The following is an 18,369-nucleotide window of genomic DNA, read 5'->3' as shown; positions in this document are numbered from 1 at the left end:
TGTATCTGTTCAGATCTCCCTTTTACAGAAATCCAGGTTCTAATGTCCAACGTCACATCAGGAAAGATTTTTGGTCTATTTCAGAGTGAGCTCAGTCCGAGCTGCATGATTGCAGAGGCAGGATTCAGCAGCCTGCTGGTAGTCTCATCCTGCTGTTACAGCACCTTCCCGCACCTCCACAATCAGACCAAAGACAAGGTCGCAGCTCGTAGCTTCATTAATCTTTGACTAGCAAGGATGCAGGGTGATCTGAAATCTAGCACATTGCAACACGAGTATCGACCTGACTGGGAAACGATCCACATCCACAGGAGACACATTATCCAACACATTCCCAATTCTTGTTTTGGGAACACTAGGGAACTGCTGCATAACCGATCCCCTCAACTCTGACCCCTTACACACTCAAGAGGCCCTAGCAACGCCAGGGAACTGCTGCATAACCCAACCACTCAACTCTGACCCTAAATAATTCCAAAGACACTTAAAAGCTGGGAGACGGACATTCTGTACGTTCTAATTCGAGTTAGGGTTAACGTGCTACAGTGAATGCCTAGCATGGTATCTGCGCTCAACAGATCAGAATGTCTTGCATTTGACTGCTGATCTGCGATGGGTGGTAGTATGGGACGTTATAGGGCTGCACCACCTCTGGACTGCGGGGGGGGGGGGGGGGGGAGGAACCCGTACCCCAGTGAAAGCCACGCCCATAGAAACCATAACCCAGTGAGAGCCATGCCAACAACAACAACTTGCATTTATATAGTGCCTTTAACGTAGTAAAACGTCCCACAGGAGCAATTTCAAACAAAATTTGACACCGAGCCACATAAGGAAATATTACGGCAGATGATCAAAAGCTTGGTCAAAGAGGTAGGTTTTAAGGACCGTCTTAAATGAGGAGAGAGAGGTAGAGAGGCAGAGAGTTTAAAGGAGGGAATTCCAGAATTTAGGGCCCAGGCAGCTGAAGGCTTGGCCGCCATTGGTGGAGCGATTAAAATCGGGATGCGCAAGAGGCCAGAATTGGAGGAGTGTGGAGATCTCGAAGGGTTGTAGGGCTGGAGGAGGTTACAGAGATAGGGAGGGGCGAGGCCATGGAGTGATTTGAAAAGAAGGATGAGAAGTTTAAAATTGAGGTGTTGCCGGACCAGGAACCCATAGAAACCATAACCCAGTGAGAGCCACGCCCATGTTTTCAAAAGGCATTCAATAAGGTACCACACAAGAGGTTGTTACACAAGATTAAGGCTCATGGGGTTGGAGGTAATATATTAGCATGAATTGAGGATCAGTTAACAGATAGAAAACAGAGAGTAGGAATAAACGGGTCATTTTCAGGTTGGCAGGTTGTAACAAGTGGGGCACCGCAAGGATCAGTGCTTGGGCCTCAGCTATTTACAATCTATATTAATGACTTAGGTGAGGGGGCCCAAGTGTAACGTATCCAAGTTTGCTGACGATACAAAGCTAGGTTGGAAAGTAAGCTGCGAGGAGGACACAAAGAGGCTGCAAAGGGATATAGACCGGTTAAGTGATTGGGCAAGGTGACAGATGTAGTATAATATGGGAAAGTGGGAAGTTATCTACTTTGGTAGAAGGAATGGAAAAGCAGAATATTTTTTAAAAGATGAGAGACTAGTAAATGTTGCTATTCAGAGGGATTTGGGTGTCCTTGTACACAAATCACAGAAAGTTAACATGCAGGTACAGCAAGTAATGAGGAAGGCAATTGGTATTAGTGTAGTATATTTGTATTTTCAGAAGAGATTCGATAAAGTGCCACACAAGAGGTTGTTACACAATATTAGGGCTCATAGGATTGGGGGTAATACATTAGCATGGATTGAGGACTGGTTAAAAGGACAGAAAACAGAGAGTAGGAATAAACAGGTCATTTTCGGGATGGCAGTGTGTAACTAGTGGGGCACCACAAGGATCAGTGCTTGGGCCTCAGCTATTTACAATCTGTATCAATGACTTAGATGAGGGGACTGAATGTAATATATTCAAGTTTGCTGACGATACAAAGCTAGGTGGGAAAGTAAGCTGTGAGGAGGACAGAGAGAGGCTGCAATTGGATATAGACCGGTTAGGTGAGTGGGCAAGGTGGTGGCAGATGGAGTAGAATATGGGAATGTGTGAAATTATCCACTTTAGTAGGAAGAATAGAAAAACTGAATCTTTTTAAAAAGTGAGAGACTAGTAAATGTTGATATGCAGAGGGATGTGTGTCTCCCTGGACATAAATCACAGAAAGTTAGCACGCAGGTACAGTAAGTAAGTAGGAAGGCAAATAGTATGTTAGACTTTATTGCAAGGGGGTTGGAGTAAAAGAGTAAGGAAGTCTTGCTGCATTTATATAGGGCCTTGGTGAGACCACACCTGGAGTATTGTGTACAGTTTTGGTCTCCTTACCTAAGGAAGGATATACTTGCCTTAGAGGGGGTGCAACGAAGGTTCTCTAGATTGAGTCTAGGTATGAGAGGGCTGTCCTCTGAGGAGAGATTGAGTAGAATGGGCCTATATTCTCTGGAGTTTAGAAGAATGAGGGGTGATCTCATTGAAACATATAAAATTCTGAGCGGGCTTGACAGGGTAGATGCCGAGAGGCTGTTTCCCCTGGCTGGAGAGTCTAGAACTAGGAGGCACTGTCTCAGGATAAGGGGTCGGCCAATTAGGACTGAGATGAAGAGAAATTTCTTCACTCAGAGGATTGTGAATCTTTGGAATTCTGCACCCTACATTACAACAGTGACTACACTTACTTCATTGGCTGTAAAGTGCTTTAGGACGTCCTGAGGTTGTGAAAGGCGCTTTATAAATGCAATCTTTTTTTTCTTTCTGTGGATGCTAGGTTGTTGAGTCTATTCAAGACTGAGATTGATCGGTTTTGGACACTAAGGGAATCAAGGGATATGGGGATCGGGCAGGAAAGTGGAGCTGAGGTAAAAGATCAGCCATGATCTTACTGAATGGCGGCGCGTTTACAATGTGTGAACAGATTAGAGCATAGTTCAGATAGGCAATTACAGGAGAAAGTACAAGAGCGTTCAGATAAGATTGATATAGTGCGTGACAGGCTCCTGCCCCTCTGTGTTAGACACACACAGAATGAAGAGTTAACTCGTGGTCCCCAGTGTTACCTGGTACCTGCTGCATTTCTTTATTGCAACAATTCACCTTTGGAAACCAGCCAAGTGAATTAGGACAAATCCCTTTACTGCCCAAGCACATGGTCACGCACCTCCCATTCAGCACTTCTGTATACAGGCGTACCCCGAACAACTGCAGTTATTGTTGCATGGGAACGTTACTGCAGGTTAAAGCACTGCATTACACAAACCAAGCAGAAAAGGTTCCTTTTACTAAAAACAAATGTCACATCTAAAGAGGAAAATAATTAGCTTGCACTTACATTTTTGAGATTTTAAGTAACATATTTCTCTTAGGTTCAGGATCAATACCCACTCCCATAGGCAGATTTCACCCCCCCCCCGCCCCCCCCACAAACCAGACTGCCTTTTACCTACATATTGGGCAAGTAATATAGGGAGCCCCGGGGTCTGGCTTATTGCACCATGTGATTCTCCTCTCAGTGGGTCAGAGACATACACTCGAACAGACTGCCGCTCAGGTTCAGGAGCACACAGACTGGTGAAATGGGCTGACACATGCCCTCCTCCCATCAACCTGGGTCATTCCCCTCCCCCTGCCAACCAGCATGGGACATTCCGTGCCCACCCCCCCCCCAGACAGCAAGGGACATCCCGCGCCCCCCCCCCCCCCCCCCCCCCCACTCAATCACTTAATTTGTGCCAGGCCAACTCACTCTGGCTACAGTGAGTCACAGACTGGATGCCCGAGTCGATGTTGTGAATCTTTATCAAATACGCAGCTCATCATTGCTGCAATGGAGGACTTACTTTTTCAGTATGTCTTGTTTTTTCTGTTCCTCTGAAGTGGGAAGTCCCATGGCTTTCTGGCGCTGGTCATACATCATCTTCTCTACCATACTCCGTGTCTCACCGTCCAAGTCTGATAACTATGGGCACAGAGAGCAGGCAGTTTTTCAGCAGGTCTCCACTCATTACTATCAAGTTATTCTATCTTGGGAAGGGCAGGACTGGATGGGCAACCAAGTCTAAAATGGATGATCAAGGATGCTCACTGTGAGAATAGGTGCGATTATCTGTTCACAAATTAGTCAAGATAAAAAAGGAGGGACAATGGGCTGGATTTTCATTGAGGAGGCGTGCAGGAGGCAGGACTGCAACTTTCGGGGTTGTAGTCCCGCCTCCATCGCGTTGTGGCCAACCCATGCGATTTTCACTTGATTGATCTTGTTGAGCCCGCCCAGTGGGCTCAGCAGGCCAATTAAGGGCCACCAGGTAACGTCACAGACAGACATTTCATCTGTCAAGAGCTTTTAACAGATGAAATATCAGCGTTTCACAGCTGTTTGAAGCTGTCAAACACTGACGATCTGTACTCTAAGTTAATTCCTTCCTCTCAGGATGATTTAGGGATCTCTCCGGAACAGAAAGCTGAATGCTGCAGATTTTGACAGATGGCGGCCATTCTGCTTTCTGTGCCGGTGAGATGAAGGACTCCAGAGAGCTGAAGGAAGGAAGGCTGTAAAGGTAAGTAGAACTTCTTTAAACACTTACCTCTGCACTCATGCACCCATCACTCATCTCGAACCCTCCAAGCCCTTCATCCCGACGGCCCGCCTTGCTAACTTAGCGTGGTTTAGAGCAGTCGGGAATCCCACACTTCACCAATAAAAATAGGGATTAGGCTAAAAACTGCCTGTTAACAGGCAGTTAATTGGCACTAATCCCCTTCCTGCCTCGGGGAGGCGGGTCCCAGCGCAAGGCAGGTTGGGGGCAGGATGGGTTCGTGCCCCCCGATTTCAAGATTTTAACCGCCCACACGCCTCCACGGCTCAATGAAAATCCTGCCCAATGTGTTTAATATGTTGCAGTATGCAGCCTGTCCACCAGTCCGATTCATCAGACTGCTTGTACTTTAGAGGCCCCACATATTGTATCCTGAATTGCATCATTAGTTCTTGCTCTGTCAAAGGTAATGAATTGGGAACTCCAGAAAGTCAGTGAGGTGGTTGAAGGCTGTCAAGGGTGGAATGAGGAAGGGGGTAGGTTGCCCTGGAGGCCAGAGTCAGAGGTTCAGAGGGCATGGGGAGGGGACACAAGGCTGGAGCAGATTGCAGATGTAGGGTTGGGCGAGGTTGTGGAGAGATTTTAATATAAAGGATGAGGGCAAAGATTTTAAATTTGATGTGTTGGAGGACAAGAAGCCAGTGCAGATCAGCATGGATAGGGGTGCTGAGTGAGTGGGATCTAGTGTGGGGCAGGTTACGGGCGGCAGAGTTTGGGATAAGTTGGGAGTTTAGAGGGCGGGGGTTCGGAGGCTGGCAAGGAGAGCAGTGCACAAAACTGAGTCTAGAAATGGCAATGATGTGGCTCATAGCTTTAGTTACAGCGCACTGAGGCCAAGCAACAGGGTGAAGTTACTGACGAGGTGCGGTGTTTTGGATAGGGGCCATAATAACGCCTTTGCTTTTCTTGATGCTCAACTGGAGGAAATTCTGTTCATCACTGGAACGACGATGACCAGAGCCTTTAATCTGGAATAACGTCCCAAGACGCTGCAGAGGCTTAAGGAAAAGTAGATGCGGAGCCCAAAAAGGGAAGATTAGGAAGGGTGACCAAAACTGGAGCCAAGGGGTGGGTTTTAAGGGTGGTCTTAAAAAGAGGAGAGGACGGTGGATAGGCAGAGGAGTTTAGGGAGGGAATTCCAGAGAGTGAGGCCTAGGTGGTTGAAGGCAAAGGATGCTGGGTGGGGAAGTTGTACAAGAGGAAGAGAGTTCAGGGGAGGAGGCGAGGGCATGGAGGGAATGGGAATTTTACATGTGGTGTGGCTACAAGCTAATGTACGGCAGGACAGGGGTTGATGGGCGAGTGGGACTTGGTGCAGGATAGACAGGCAGGCATTCCAAAAGCACAGCGGCTGTCGGAAGTCCACAGGGGACAGGCAGAGCTGCCCATCGGCAGTGCTGACCCTGGAAACTGACCCTGTGTCTATGGATTACGTCACTGAGGGACAGCAAGTAAATAAGGAAGAGGAGGGGGACAATGATGGAAGAGTTTGAGGTGATCGTGAAGGGGTGGAGATGCACTGGCTCCATTGAACAGGTTGGAGTAAAACTAGACAAGGGAAGTCCCACTGGGGAGTTGTGAGAATGGCCTTGAAGCTAAAGCTGTTGTGTCTGCTGTAAGTGGGATTGTTTGTGTCTTAATCTCGGTCAGTCTATTGTAAATCAATCTGATCAGTACCCGTAGCCTGTGCTGCGAGGGTCTCACCTTTGATACATTCCAGCTTCCTGGCTGAGAGGAAACACAGTGGCTATGCCTCTGAACGCCAGCGAGCAATTCAGCACAATTGGGGTTAACTATTCACACTGATTCAGTGCAGCAGAGAGTAAAAGATCATAAAGGGCACAGTCAAATGCAAAGACTGTCACCGGGCCCTTTGCATGTTTCAGAAAGCCCGAACAGTAACATGCCCCTTTAATATCACTGTGTTCACCGGGTAGACACTCTCTCTCTCTCCATATGACAGGTTCGGAGCAGAGAAATTAAAAACACTCACCTTTGAATTCTCGGGATTAATTTTTTTGGTATTAAGCTCAGGATCTGTTGTCACTATTTTGTTCCACCATTCCATTTTATTAATCTGAAATTAGAAAAGAAATCCTCACAGATGCTGACATGGTGCACAAAGAAAACCAGCTAGGGCACAACTGAACTGGAGTTCTCCACAACCCCTTGGGCAAGGAAATCCCCCAGTGTAACCCTCACCCACACACTGGGGAGCCCAGAGTAACCCTCACCCACACACTGGGGAGCCCAGAGCCCAGTGTAACCCTCACCCACACACTGGGGAGCCCAGTGTAACCCTCACCCACACACTGGGGAGCCCAGAGCCCAGTGTAACCCTCACCCACACACTGGGGAGCCCAGAGCCCAGAGCCCAGTGTAACCCTCACCCACACACTGGGGAACCCAGAGCCCAGTGTAACCCTCACCCACACACTGGGGAGCCCAGAGCCCAGTGTAACCCTCACCCACACACCGAGGAGCCCAGAGCCCAGTGTAACCCTCACCTACACACTGGGGAGCCCAGAGCCCAGTGTAACCCTCACCCACACACTGAGGAGCCAAGTGTAACCCTCACCCACACACTGGGGAACCCAGAGCCCAGTGTAACCCTCACCTACACACTGGGGAGCCCAGAGCCCAGTGTAACCCTCACCCACACACTGAGGAGCCAAGTGTAACCCTCACCCACACACTGGGGAACCCAGAGCCCAGTGTAACCCTCACCTACACACTGGGGAGCCCAGAGCCCAGTGTAACCCTCACCCACACACTGGGGAGCCCAGAGCCCAGTGTAACCCTCACCCACACACTGGGGAACCCAGAGCCCAGTGTAACCCTCACCTACACACTGGGGAGCCCAGAGCCCAGTGTTACCCTCACCCACACACTGGGGAGCCCAGAGCCCAGTGTAACCCTCACCACTGGGGAGCCCAGTGTAACCCTCACCCACACACTGGGGAGCCCAGAGCCCAGTGTAACCCTCACCTACACAGTGGGGGGCCCAGAGCCCAGTGTAGCCCTCACCCACACACTGGGGAGCCCAGAGCCCAGTGTAACCCTCACCCACACACTGGGGAACCCAGAGCCCAGTGTAACCCTCACCTACACACTGGGGAGCCCAGAGCCCAGTGTTACCCTCACCCACACACTGGGGAGCCCAGAGCCCAGTGTAACCCTCACCACTGGGGAGCCCAGTGTAACCCTCACCCACACACTGAGGAGCCCAGAGCCCAGTGTAACCCTCACCTACACAGTGGGGGGCCCAGAGCCCAGTGTAGCCCTCACCCACACACTGGGGAGCCCAGAGCCCAGTGTTACCGTCACCCACACACTGGGGAGCCCAGAGCCCAGTGTAACCCTCACCCACACACTGGGGAGCCCAGAGCCCAGTGTTACCCTCACCCACACACTGGAGAGCCCAGAGCCCAGTGTAACCCTCACCCACAGACCGGGGATCCCAGTGTAACCCTCACCCACAGACCGGGGATCCCAGTGTAACCCTCACCCACAGACCGGGGATCCCAGTGTAACCCTCACCCACAGACTGGGGAGCCCAGTGTAACCCTCACCCACAGACTGGGGATCCCAGTGTAACCCTCACCCACAGACCGGGGATCCCAGTGTAACCCTCACCCACACACCGGGGATCCCAGTGTAACCCTCACCCACAGACCAGGGATCCCAGTGTAACCCTCACCCACAGACTGGGAATCCCATATGGCATGTAGACTCTCCCCCTGTAGGGGCACACCACATTGCCCAATGTGGAGTAAGTTAAGAGCCAGGACACGGGGACTCCCCAGAGTGGGCAGGGGTATGGGTGGGATTTCACTCTACCCACCCTGCTCACCTTCTCTAGATGTACATTAATGCTCTTTCCGTCCTCCAGCAACCATGAGCTTTCCTCCACCTTCACATCATTGAACATCTCACCATCAATCACAGGAGGATGGCCCTTCAGACCCAGTTTCAAGTGACGTCTTTGGATCTCCACAATCAAGTCCCGACTCTTCAATCTGAAGTTGACTTGGAATGGAACCAGGAGCTGGGAACACAATGATAAAAAGGCCATTCAGCCATAGCCAGTTACTCAATTGGACCATTTTACCCTGTGTTACCCCAAACCTACACTGCATCTGAAATCCATCTATTTCCCTCTGAATCCTTCAGGGTAGTAACAGTATTTACTGCATCGTGGAACCCTCTAATACACAAGTCGGTAGCTAAATGTAAAATTATTCCCGCGTTTACCTCAGATTATATTATCTTCAGTTTATAATCACACACCTGCCTCACCATCAAAATCCCCCTCCATATCCTCACCGTGAAGCTCCCCCTCTACTGCAGCCATTATATTTGTTGCATCATTTCTTGCCCCAGCCCAGCCCTACGTGCACTGTGATAAAGGAACAGAGCAGTGTGGGTGACACTTACATCCACCTCAGACAGGGTCTGGGTCCACCGGTAGTTCGGCAGATCGGCACCATTTCCAGCGTTGGGCTTCAGTTTCCCTTTATCCTTCTCATCCTCTTCACCTTCGGACTCAGACTCTGCCTACAGGAGTGCGAGGGGTCACAAGAGGACTGTCAGAATACAGGACATATCTTTGCAGCAGTATAAACATTGCTTCTTACAGTATACATGGAATGTTTCACAACTGTGTGCGTGGCTGTTAGACACAGACAGATGACTGACACAATCTTAGTTACAATGTACACGGTCACAGACTCACCACCGCTGTCACAGAGTGACCACTGCAGCTACGTACAGTCAGAGTGACCACTGCAGCCACGTATAGTGACAGAGTGACCACTGCAGCCATATACAGGGGCTGAGCAGCAGCCAGGCAGATCTGATTATCAAATTCCACAATTGAAAATTTAACCGGATGAATCGAAGGAACGAAAGATTTAAAAACTGAGCTTGAAGCTGGAACGAAGGTAGAGGCATGGGTCTGGTGAAGCCTGGCAGTCACTTTATGAGCAGTCTCAGTCATTGTTGGGTACCAAGGATGCTCAACTTACACATTTTCCTTACTGCTTTGCCTGCGATAAATGCCATTGGAGAGGAATTTTCAAGAAGTAATTTCCGCACACTCTGCTCTGTGCACATTTTGCAAAGTTATAAATAGACGTTAGAACAAGGAAACAGGCCATTCGGCCCAACCAGTCTGTGCTTGTGTTCACCCTCCACACGGGCAAATAGTCCAAATCACATTTACCCACCCTGTCCCCACATCCCTTCAACCCCTTTTTCTTCATCCACCTGTCCAATCTAATCTAGAATGTTGACATAGTTTCTGCCTCAACCACTAACCCTGCAAGTGAATCCCACAGCCTATTCAGTAACTTCTGCTGTAAAGTGCAAGCTGTGATTCACTCTGTGGTTGAACAGCCTGCTATCTGGGCCCACACAATAAAGAAAGGCCAGTTGGGTGAGGTGCAGGTTGCCAAGAGTTTCAGTAGATGAGTGGAGACAACTGGGAAAAAAATCCCAGCAGATAAAGAAATTTAGATAAAACTGTGGGAATTTTAATCAGGGCTCTGCCTCACTTGTCCCAAAGCCCATTAAACAATCTTCATCCTTCCCCTCTCCCGCACGGACTCAACTGCCCATTACCTGTTTTGATTCCGGGTTTTCCGACTTCCTCTCCCCATTGGTCGTGATTCCGACACCATCACTTTCCTGTTTCTTCTGCTCTTTTTTCTAAATGAAAAATGCAATGTAAATGTACTCATCACAGCATACCCAGCCAGCCATTAACCACAGCTTCGCGACGAGCAGGAACACCGGGCACAGCTCCCGGGCCTGGAGCCCCGGGCGCAGCTCCCGGGCCTGGAGCCCCGGGCGCAGCTCCCGGGCCTGGAGCCCCGGGCACAGCTCCCAGGCACAGCTCTCAATCTCAGTTTTGACATTTTCAATTGATCCCCTGCCTCAACAGCTTTTTGGGGCAGAGTGTTCCAGATTTCCACTACCTTTTGTGTGAAGAAGTGCTTCCCAACATCAACCATGAACGTCCTAGCTAATTTTAAGGTTGTACCCCATTGTTTTGGACTCCCACACCAGAGGAAATAGTTTCTCTCTACCTACCGTATCAACTCCTTTGATCATCTTAAACACCTCAATTACATCACCCCTTAATCTTCTATATTCAAGTGAATACAAGCCTAGTCTATGCAACCTGTCCTCATGATCTAACCCTTTTAGCCCCGGTATCATTCTGGTGAACCTGCACTGCCCCCCTCCAAGGCCAGGATATCCTTCCTGAGGTGAGATGTCCAGAACTGAACACAGTACTCTAAACGGGGTCTAACCAGAGCTTTATGTAACTGTAACATAACTTCTACTCCTTTGCATTCCAGCCCCTTTGAGATAACGGCCAACATTCAGTCACCTTTTTAATAATTTTTTTGTACCTGTCCACTAGCTTTTAGTGATTTCTATACTTGGAGCCTTTAATCTCTCTGCCTCTTCACAGTTCCTAGCTTTTCACCATTTAGAAAATACTCTGCTCTAATCTTTGTTTCTTAGGACCAAAGTGTATGACCGCACACTTCCCCACATTGAACTCCATCTGCCAGAGTTTTGCCCACTCACTTAATCTATCAATGTCCCATTGCAACTTTCTGCTCCCATCAAATGTTCCCTTTAATTTTTTTGGGTGAGCGGCCCCTTTAAGGGGCTGCGCAGTTTTTCCTATTTAAAAGCCGGTGAGCCAGATGCGCGGGAGCTGCAGAGCGTTGTGCGGCCGCGCAGCTTAAAGGGAACATTGCTCCCATCTACACTATTTAGTGTGCCACCTAACTTGGTGTCATCAGCAAACTTGGATATATGGTTCTCTATTCATAAGAACATAAGAAGTAAGAGCAGGATTGGCCATACGGCCCCTCGAGCCTGCTCCACTATTCAATAAGATCATGGCAGATCATCGGCCTCAACTCCACTTTCCCGCCCGATCTCCATATACCTTGATTCCCCTAGAGTCCAAAAATCTATCGATCTCGGCCTTGAATATATTCAGAGACTCGGCATTCACAGCCCTCTGGGGCAGAGAATTCCAAAGATTCACTACCCTCTGAATGAAGAAATTCCTCATCTCAGTCTTAAATGGCCGACCCCTTATCCTGAGACTATGCCCCCTAGTTCTAGACACTCCAGCCAGGGGAAACAGCCTCTCAGCATCTACCCTGTCAATCCCCTTCAGAATCTTGTATGTTTCAATGAAATCACCTCTCATTCTTCTAAACTCCAGGGAGTATCGGCCCATTCTACACAATCTCTCATCATAAGACAGCCCTCTCATCCCAGGAATCAATCTAGTGAACCTTCACTGCACCTCCTCCAAGGCAAGTATACCTTCCTTAGATAAGGAGACCAGAACTGTGCACAGTACTCCAGGTGTGGTCTCACCAAGGCCCTGTGCAATTGTAGCAAGACTTCCTTACTCTTATACTCCAACCCCCTTACAATAAAGGCCAACATGCCATTTGCCTTCCTTATTGCTAGCTTTCTGTGTTTCTTGCACGAGGACACCCAAATCTCTCTGAACACCAACATTTGAAAGTTTCTCACCATTTTAAAAATATTGTTTTTCTATATTTCTACCAAAGTGAATAACTTCACATTTCCCTACATTATACTCCATCTGCTGCCTTACTGCCCACTCACTCAGTCTATCTATACCCCTTTGCAGACTCTGTGTTCTCCTCACAGCTTACTGTCCCACCTAGCTTTGTATCATCAGCAAACTTGGATACATTACACTCGGTCCCTTCATCTAGGTCATTAATATAGATTGTAAATAGCTGAGGCCCTAACACGGATCCTTGCGGCACCCCACTAGTTACAGCCTGCCAACCTGAAAAAGATCTGTTTATCCCTACTCTCTGTTTTCTGTCCGTTAACCAATCCTCTATCCACTATATTACCCCCAACCCCATGAGCCCTAATCTTGTGTAATAATCTTTTATGTGACACCTTATCGAATGCCTTCTGGAAATCCATATATACTACATCCACTGGTTCCCCTTTATCTACCCTGCTAGTTACATCCTCAAAAAACTCTAATAAATTTGTCAAACACGATTTCTCTTTCATAAAACCATGTTGACTCTGCCTAATCATGTTAGTCATCTAAGTCATTTATAAATATATAGTGAAAAGCTGATGCACCAATACAGATCCCTGGATGACACCACTAGTCACCATCCTGCCAATTTGAGAACACACTCATTATCCCTACTCTCGATCCCCTACCTCCTAACCAATTCCCTATCCAAGCCAATAGGTTGCTTCCAATTCCATGGCCGAATTCTCGTGCTGTGATTGGCCTGTAGATGCTGCGTGACACGCTCACCTGGTCGATCTCCCTCTGCAGTTTTTCCGCCTCCTCGTCTGTCAGCTCTTTGATTTTTGGCTGCTTCGGTTCCGGCTCGGATTTCTCCTTCTCCTCGGCAAGCTTTGCCCGTTCCATTTTCTCCTTTCTCTCTGTTTCCTGTTTCACCTCCTTCTCCACCTGAACCTGTATCGCTAACTTTTGGTGGCGTTTGAATGTCTCTGTGATCAACTATGGAAAATATATGATCAGAATTACCAGTTAAATGGGATTACACCATTAGTCAGCTGGGGAGACAATGGGCCCACTGTGGGGAGACACCCGGGCAGTCCCACTAGGGGGGGGGGGAGACACCCGGGCCGTCCCACTGGGGGGAGACACCCGGGCCGTCCCACTGGGGGGGAGACACCCGGGCCGTCCCACGAGGAGGGGGGGGGGGGGGGAGACACCCGGGCCGTCCCACTAGAGGGGGGGGGGGGGGGAAGACACCCGGGCAGTTCCACTGGAATCCCACAATCAGACTGTACTGAGAGATGGAAATATAGTGGGACCCCTGTACTGAGAGTGGATATAGTGGGACCCCCTGTACTGAGAGTGGATATAGTGGGACCCCCTGTACTGAGAGTGGAGATATAGTGGGACCCCCTGTACTGAGAGTGGAGATATAGTGGGACCCCCTGTACTGAGAGTGGAGGTATAGTGGGACCCCCTGTACTGAGAGTGGAGATATAGTGGGACCCCCTGTACTGAGAGTGGAGATACAGTGGGACCCCCTGTACTGAGAGTGGAGATATAGTGGGACCCCCTGTACTGAGAGTGGAGATATAGTGGGACCCCCTGTACTGAGAGTGGAGATATAGTGGGACCCCCTGTAATGAGAGTGGAGATACAGTGGGACCCCCTGTACTGAGAGTGGAGATATAGTGGGACCCCCTGTACTGAGAGTGGAGATATAGTGGGACCCCCACAGACTGTAGCGGGACCCCCTGTACTCACTTTATCAGCTGCTCCTTGCTCTCCACCAGTAAAGAAGTCAGTTTTTCGCCTCAGGAAGCTGAAGAACGTATCCACGAGCTGGAAGAATAAAAAATTTAGACCCTTTATTCATTCCCGCTGAAGCTGACACAGCCAGGTACATTGTCCCACACAAATCACACACAGTGAGAATGGATTCAAGCAAGCCAGAAACTCAAAATGCATCCACTCAATTTAACATGGAAATAAACAAACTTTAAGTGATTCAATGTTTGAGTGCAGCTGCAGTGAGTCGCAGCTCACTACGTGTGCTGGTTGGCGAGGAGCACTGTGCGGTGCCATATATCACACTCTCCCGTTCCCTCTCATGGTGCTGGTGGACCGGACACCATCAAACCTTTCCAGCATGCACAGCGACCACACTACCATTACCAGCAGTTACACCGGCACTCAGCACTGACACCAAACTCAGAGTAAACAAGGGCGTACTCCTGCTGCTGGAGGCAAAGACCGTGCACAACAGCTAAGAGACAGAGTCAGGCAAGGATGGTACCAGTCACGGTGTGCTGCTGTCGAACAATGCACGTGAGATTTATAGAGACTGTAGAAAGCACATTATGTAAAACAGATCCAGCTTCCAGAGCAGCTGTGGATTTAACTCGGGGAAACAACTCCGCAATATAGACCAGCCTTAAGTTCACAGGAGAGGGAGGGGGTGGGGATCTACCCACAGGCCGGGGGGGGAGGGGGTCTACCCACAGGCCGGGGGGGATGGGAATCTACCCACAGGCCGGGGGGGATGGGAATCTACCCACAGGCCGGGGGGGATGGGAATCTACCCACAGGCCGGGGGGGATGGGAATCTACCCACAGGCCGGGGGGGATGGGAATCTACCCACAGGCCGGGGGGGATGGGAATCTACCCACAGGCCGGGGGGGATGGGAATCTACCCACAGGCCGGGGGGGATGGGAATCTACCCACAGGCCGGGGGGGATGGGAATCTACCCACAGGCCGGGGGGGGATGGGAATCTACCCACAGGCCGGGGGGGATGGGAATCTACCCACAGGCCGGGGGGGGATGGGAATCTACCCACAGGCCGGGGGGGATGGGAATCTACCCACAGGCCGGGGGGGATGGGAATCTACCCACAGGCCGGGGGGGATGGGAATCTACCCACAGGCCGGGGGGGATGGGAATCTACCCACAGGCCGGGGGGGATGGGAATCTACCCACAGGCCGGGGGGGATGGGAATCTACCCACAGGCCGGGGGGGATGGGAATCTACCCACAGGCCGGGGGGGATGGGAATCTACCCACAGGCCGGGGGGGATGGGAATCTACCCACAGGCCGGGGGGGATGGGAATCTACCCACAGGCCGGGGGGGATGGGAATCTACCCACAGGCCGGGGGGGATGGGAATCTACCCACAGGCCGGGGGGGATGGGAATCTACCCACAGGCCGGGGGGGATGGGAATCTACCCACAGGCCGGGGGGGATGGGAATCTACCCACAGGCCGGGGGGGATGGGAATCTACCCACAGGCCGGGGGGGATGGGAATCTACCCACAGGCCGGGGGGGATGGGAATCTACCCACAGGCCGGGGGGGATGGGAATCTACCCACAGGCCGGGGGGGATGGGAATCTACCCACAGGCCGGGGGGGATGGGAATCTACCCACAGGCCGGGGGGGATGGGAATCTACCCACAGGCCGGGGGGGATGGGAATCTACCCACAGGCCGGGGGGGATGGGAATCTACCCACAGGCCGGGGGGGATGGGAATCTACCCACAGGCCGGGGGGGATGGGAATCTACCCACAGGCCGGGGGGGATGGGAATCTACCCACAGGCCGGGGGGGATGGGAATCTACCCACAGGCCGGGGGGGATGGGAATCTACCCACAGGCCGGGGGGGATGGGAATCTACCCACAGGCCGGGGGGGATGGGAATCTACCCACAGGCCGGGGGGGATGGGAATCTACCCACAGGCCGGGGGGGATGGGAATCTACCCACAGGCCGGGGGGGATGGGAATCTACCCACAGGCCGGGGGGGATGGGAATCTACCCACAGGCCGGGGGGGATGGGAATCTACCCACAGGCCGGGGGGGATGGGAATCTACCCACAGGCCGGGGGGGATGGGAATCTACCCACAGGCCGGGGGGGATGGGAATCTACCCACAGGCCGGGGGGGATGGGAATCTACCCACAGGCCGGGGGGGATGGGAATCTACCCACAGGCCGGGGGGGATGGGAATCTACCCACAGGCCGGGGGGGATGGGAATCTACCCACAGGCCGGGGGGGATGGGAATCTACCCACAGGCCGGGGGGGATGGGAATCTACCCACAGGCCGGGGGGGATGGGAATCTACCCACAGGCCGGGGGGGATGGGAATCTACCCACAGGCCGGGGGGGATGGGAATCTACCCACAGGCCGGGGGGGATGGGAATCTACCCACAGGCCGGGGGGGATGGGAATCTACCCACAGGCCGGGGGGGGATGGGAATCTACCCACAGGCCGGGGGGGATGGGAATCTACCCACAGGCCGGGGGGGATGGGAATCTACCCACAGGCCGGGGGGGATGGGAATCTACCCACAGGCCGGGGGGGGATGGGAATCTACCCACAGGCCGGGGGGGATGGGAATCTACCCACAGGCCGGGGGGGGATGGGAATCTACCCACAGGCCGGGGGGGATGGGAATCTACCCACAGGCCGGGGGGGATGGGAATCTACCCACAGGCCGGGGGGGATGGGAATCTACCCACAGGCCGGGGGGGATGGGAATCTACCCACAGGCCGGGGGGGATGGGAATCTACCCACAGGCCGGGGGGGATGGGAATCTACCCACAGGCCGGGGGGGATGGGAATCTACCCACAGGCCGGGGGGGATGGGAATCTACCCACAGGCCGGGGGGGAGGGGAATCTACCCACAGGCCGGGGGGGATGGGAATCTACCCACAGGCCGGGGGGGAGGGGAATCTACCCACAGGCCGGGGGGGAGGGGAATCTACCCACAGGCCGGGGGGGAGGGGAATCTACCCACAGGCCGGGGGGGAGGGGAATCTACCCACAGGCCGGGGGGGAGGGGAATCTACCCACAGGCCGGGGGGAGGGGAATCTACCCACAGGCCGGGGGGGAGGGGAATCTACCCACAGGCCGGGGGGGAGGGGAATCTACCCACAGGCCGGGGGGGTGGGGATCTACCCACAGGCCGGGGGGGGGGATCTACCCACAGGCCGGGGGGAGGGGATCTACCCACAGGCCAGGGGGGAGGGGATCTACCCACAGGCCAGGGGGGAGGGGATCTACCCACAGGCCAGGGGGGAGGGGATCTACCCACAGGCCAGGGGGAGGGGATCTACCCACAGGCCAGGGGGGAGGGGATCTACCCACAGGCCAGGGGGGAGGGGATCTACCCACAGGCCAGGGGGGAGGGGATCTACCCACAGGCCAGGGGGGAGGGGATCTACCACAGGCCAGGGGGGAGGGGATCTACCCACAGGCCAGGGGGGAGGGGATCTACCCACAGGCCAGGGGGGAGGGGATTACCCACAGGCCAGGGGGGAGGGGATCTACCCACAGGCCAGGGGGGAGGGGATCTACCCACAGGCCAGGGGGGAGGGGATCTACCCACAGGCCAGGGGGGAGGGGATCTACCCACAGGCCAGGGGGGAGGGGATCTACCCACAGGCCAGGGGGGAGGGGATCTACCCACAGGCCAGGGGGGAGGGGATCTACCCACAGGCCAGGGGGGAGGGGATCTACCCACAGTCCAGGGGGGAGGGGATCTACCCACAGGCCAGGGGGGAGGGGATCTACCCACAGGCCAGGGGGGGGGGGGGGGAGGGGATTTACCCACAGGCCGGGGAAATATACCCTCAGGCCGGGGGGGGGGATCTGCCCACAGGCCGGGGGGAGGGAATCTCCTTCATACCTGGTGAACGCCTCCTTCGTGTTGCTGGGCCATGGCGAGCAGAATGCCATCGAAGCGATCCTCGCATGCTGAATCCCCCATGGTGTCTCGGTGTGAATGCGGCTTTCTCAGGCTATGGCTCAGCCACACGCTGCAGGGCCAGGCGTCTCACCCGGAAGTAATGCCAACCCCCGGTCAACAGGTGATGGACAGGCGCATCAGCCAATTCGCAGACACGCTGCGATATGACGTCAGACGCTAGACCAATCGAATGCGACTGGGTGCGATGTTGTGGGCGCGGTCACCATGGAAACCGGAACATTCGGGAACTAGGCCCTGCAGCAACCCGACCCCCAGCAACCAAAGGCCGAGACAACCCAGGCCCCTCAACCCGAGCACATCCTCCACTCCGCGGCTCAAATGGGCCCGGACGTGTCTGGAGCTGG

General features: G+C 52.9%; 1 protein-coding gene across 2 annotated transcripts; it reads right to left on the bottom strand.

Moving 5' to 3' along the window:
• Positions 1-3,899: 3,899 nt before the first annotated feature.
• Positions 3,900-18,118, bottom strand: nudc (nudC nuclear distribution protein). Of its 2 annotated transcripts, none has more exons than XM_085962714.1 (8): positions 14,248-14,377; positions 14,014-14,091; positions 13,039-13,248; positions 10,302-10,388; positions 9,117-9,236; positions 8,533-8,727; positions 6,673-6,756; positions 3,900-4,042 (listed from the first exon to the last, which is right to left on the bottom strand). In XM_085962714.1, exons 1-8 carry the CDS (start codon positions 14,332-14,334, stop codon positions 3,920-3,922), a joined length of 984 nt encoding a protein of 327 aa, XP_085818840.1. In that variant the 5' UTR covers positions 14,335-14,377; the 3' UTR covers positions 3,900-3,919. The 2 variants fall into 2 exon arrangements, with proteins under 2 accessions (XP_085818840.1, XP_085818841.1); XM_085962715.1 differs by lacking the exon at positions 14,248-14,377 and adding an exon at positions 17,945-18,118 and having other exon boundaries at positions 3,901-4,042.
• Between the last annotated feature and the right edge of the window lie 251 nt (positions 18,119-18,369).

Source organism: Somniosus microcephalus, chromosome 20 (genome assembly GCF_052327205.1).
Source record: "Somniosus microcephalus isolate GS21.2 chromosome 20, FLI_Smic_1.0, whole genome shotgun sequence".
Taxonomy (NCBI): Eukaryota; Metazoa; Chordata; class Chondrichthyes; order Squaliformes; family Somniosidae; genus Somniosus; species Somniosus microcephalus.
The sequence above is the reverse complement of the archived record's forward strand: the minus strand, read 5'-3'. Positions and strand labels throughout refer to the sequence as shown.

Coding starts and splice junctions, on each gene's coding strand:
- nudc (XM_085962714.1), bottom strand. CDS start 14,334: ATGGCACCGCACAGTGCTCCTCGCCAACCAGCACACGTAGTGAGCTGC. Junction 13,249..14,013: donor AGCAAGGAGCAGCTGATAAA/GTGAGTACAGGG, acceptor TATTTTCCATAG/TTGATCACAGAGACATTCAA. Junction 6,757..8,532: donor TTAATGTACATCTAGAGAAG/GTGAGCAGGGTG, acceptor TTCTAATTTCAG/ATTAATAAAATGGAATGGTG.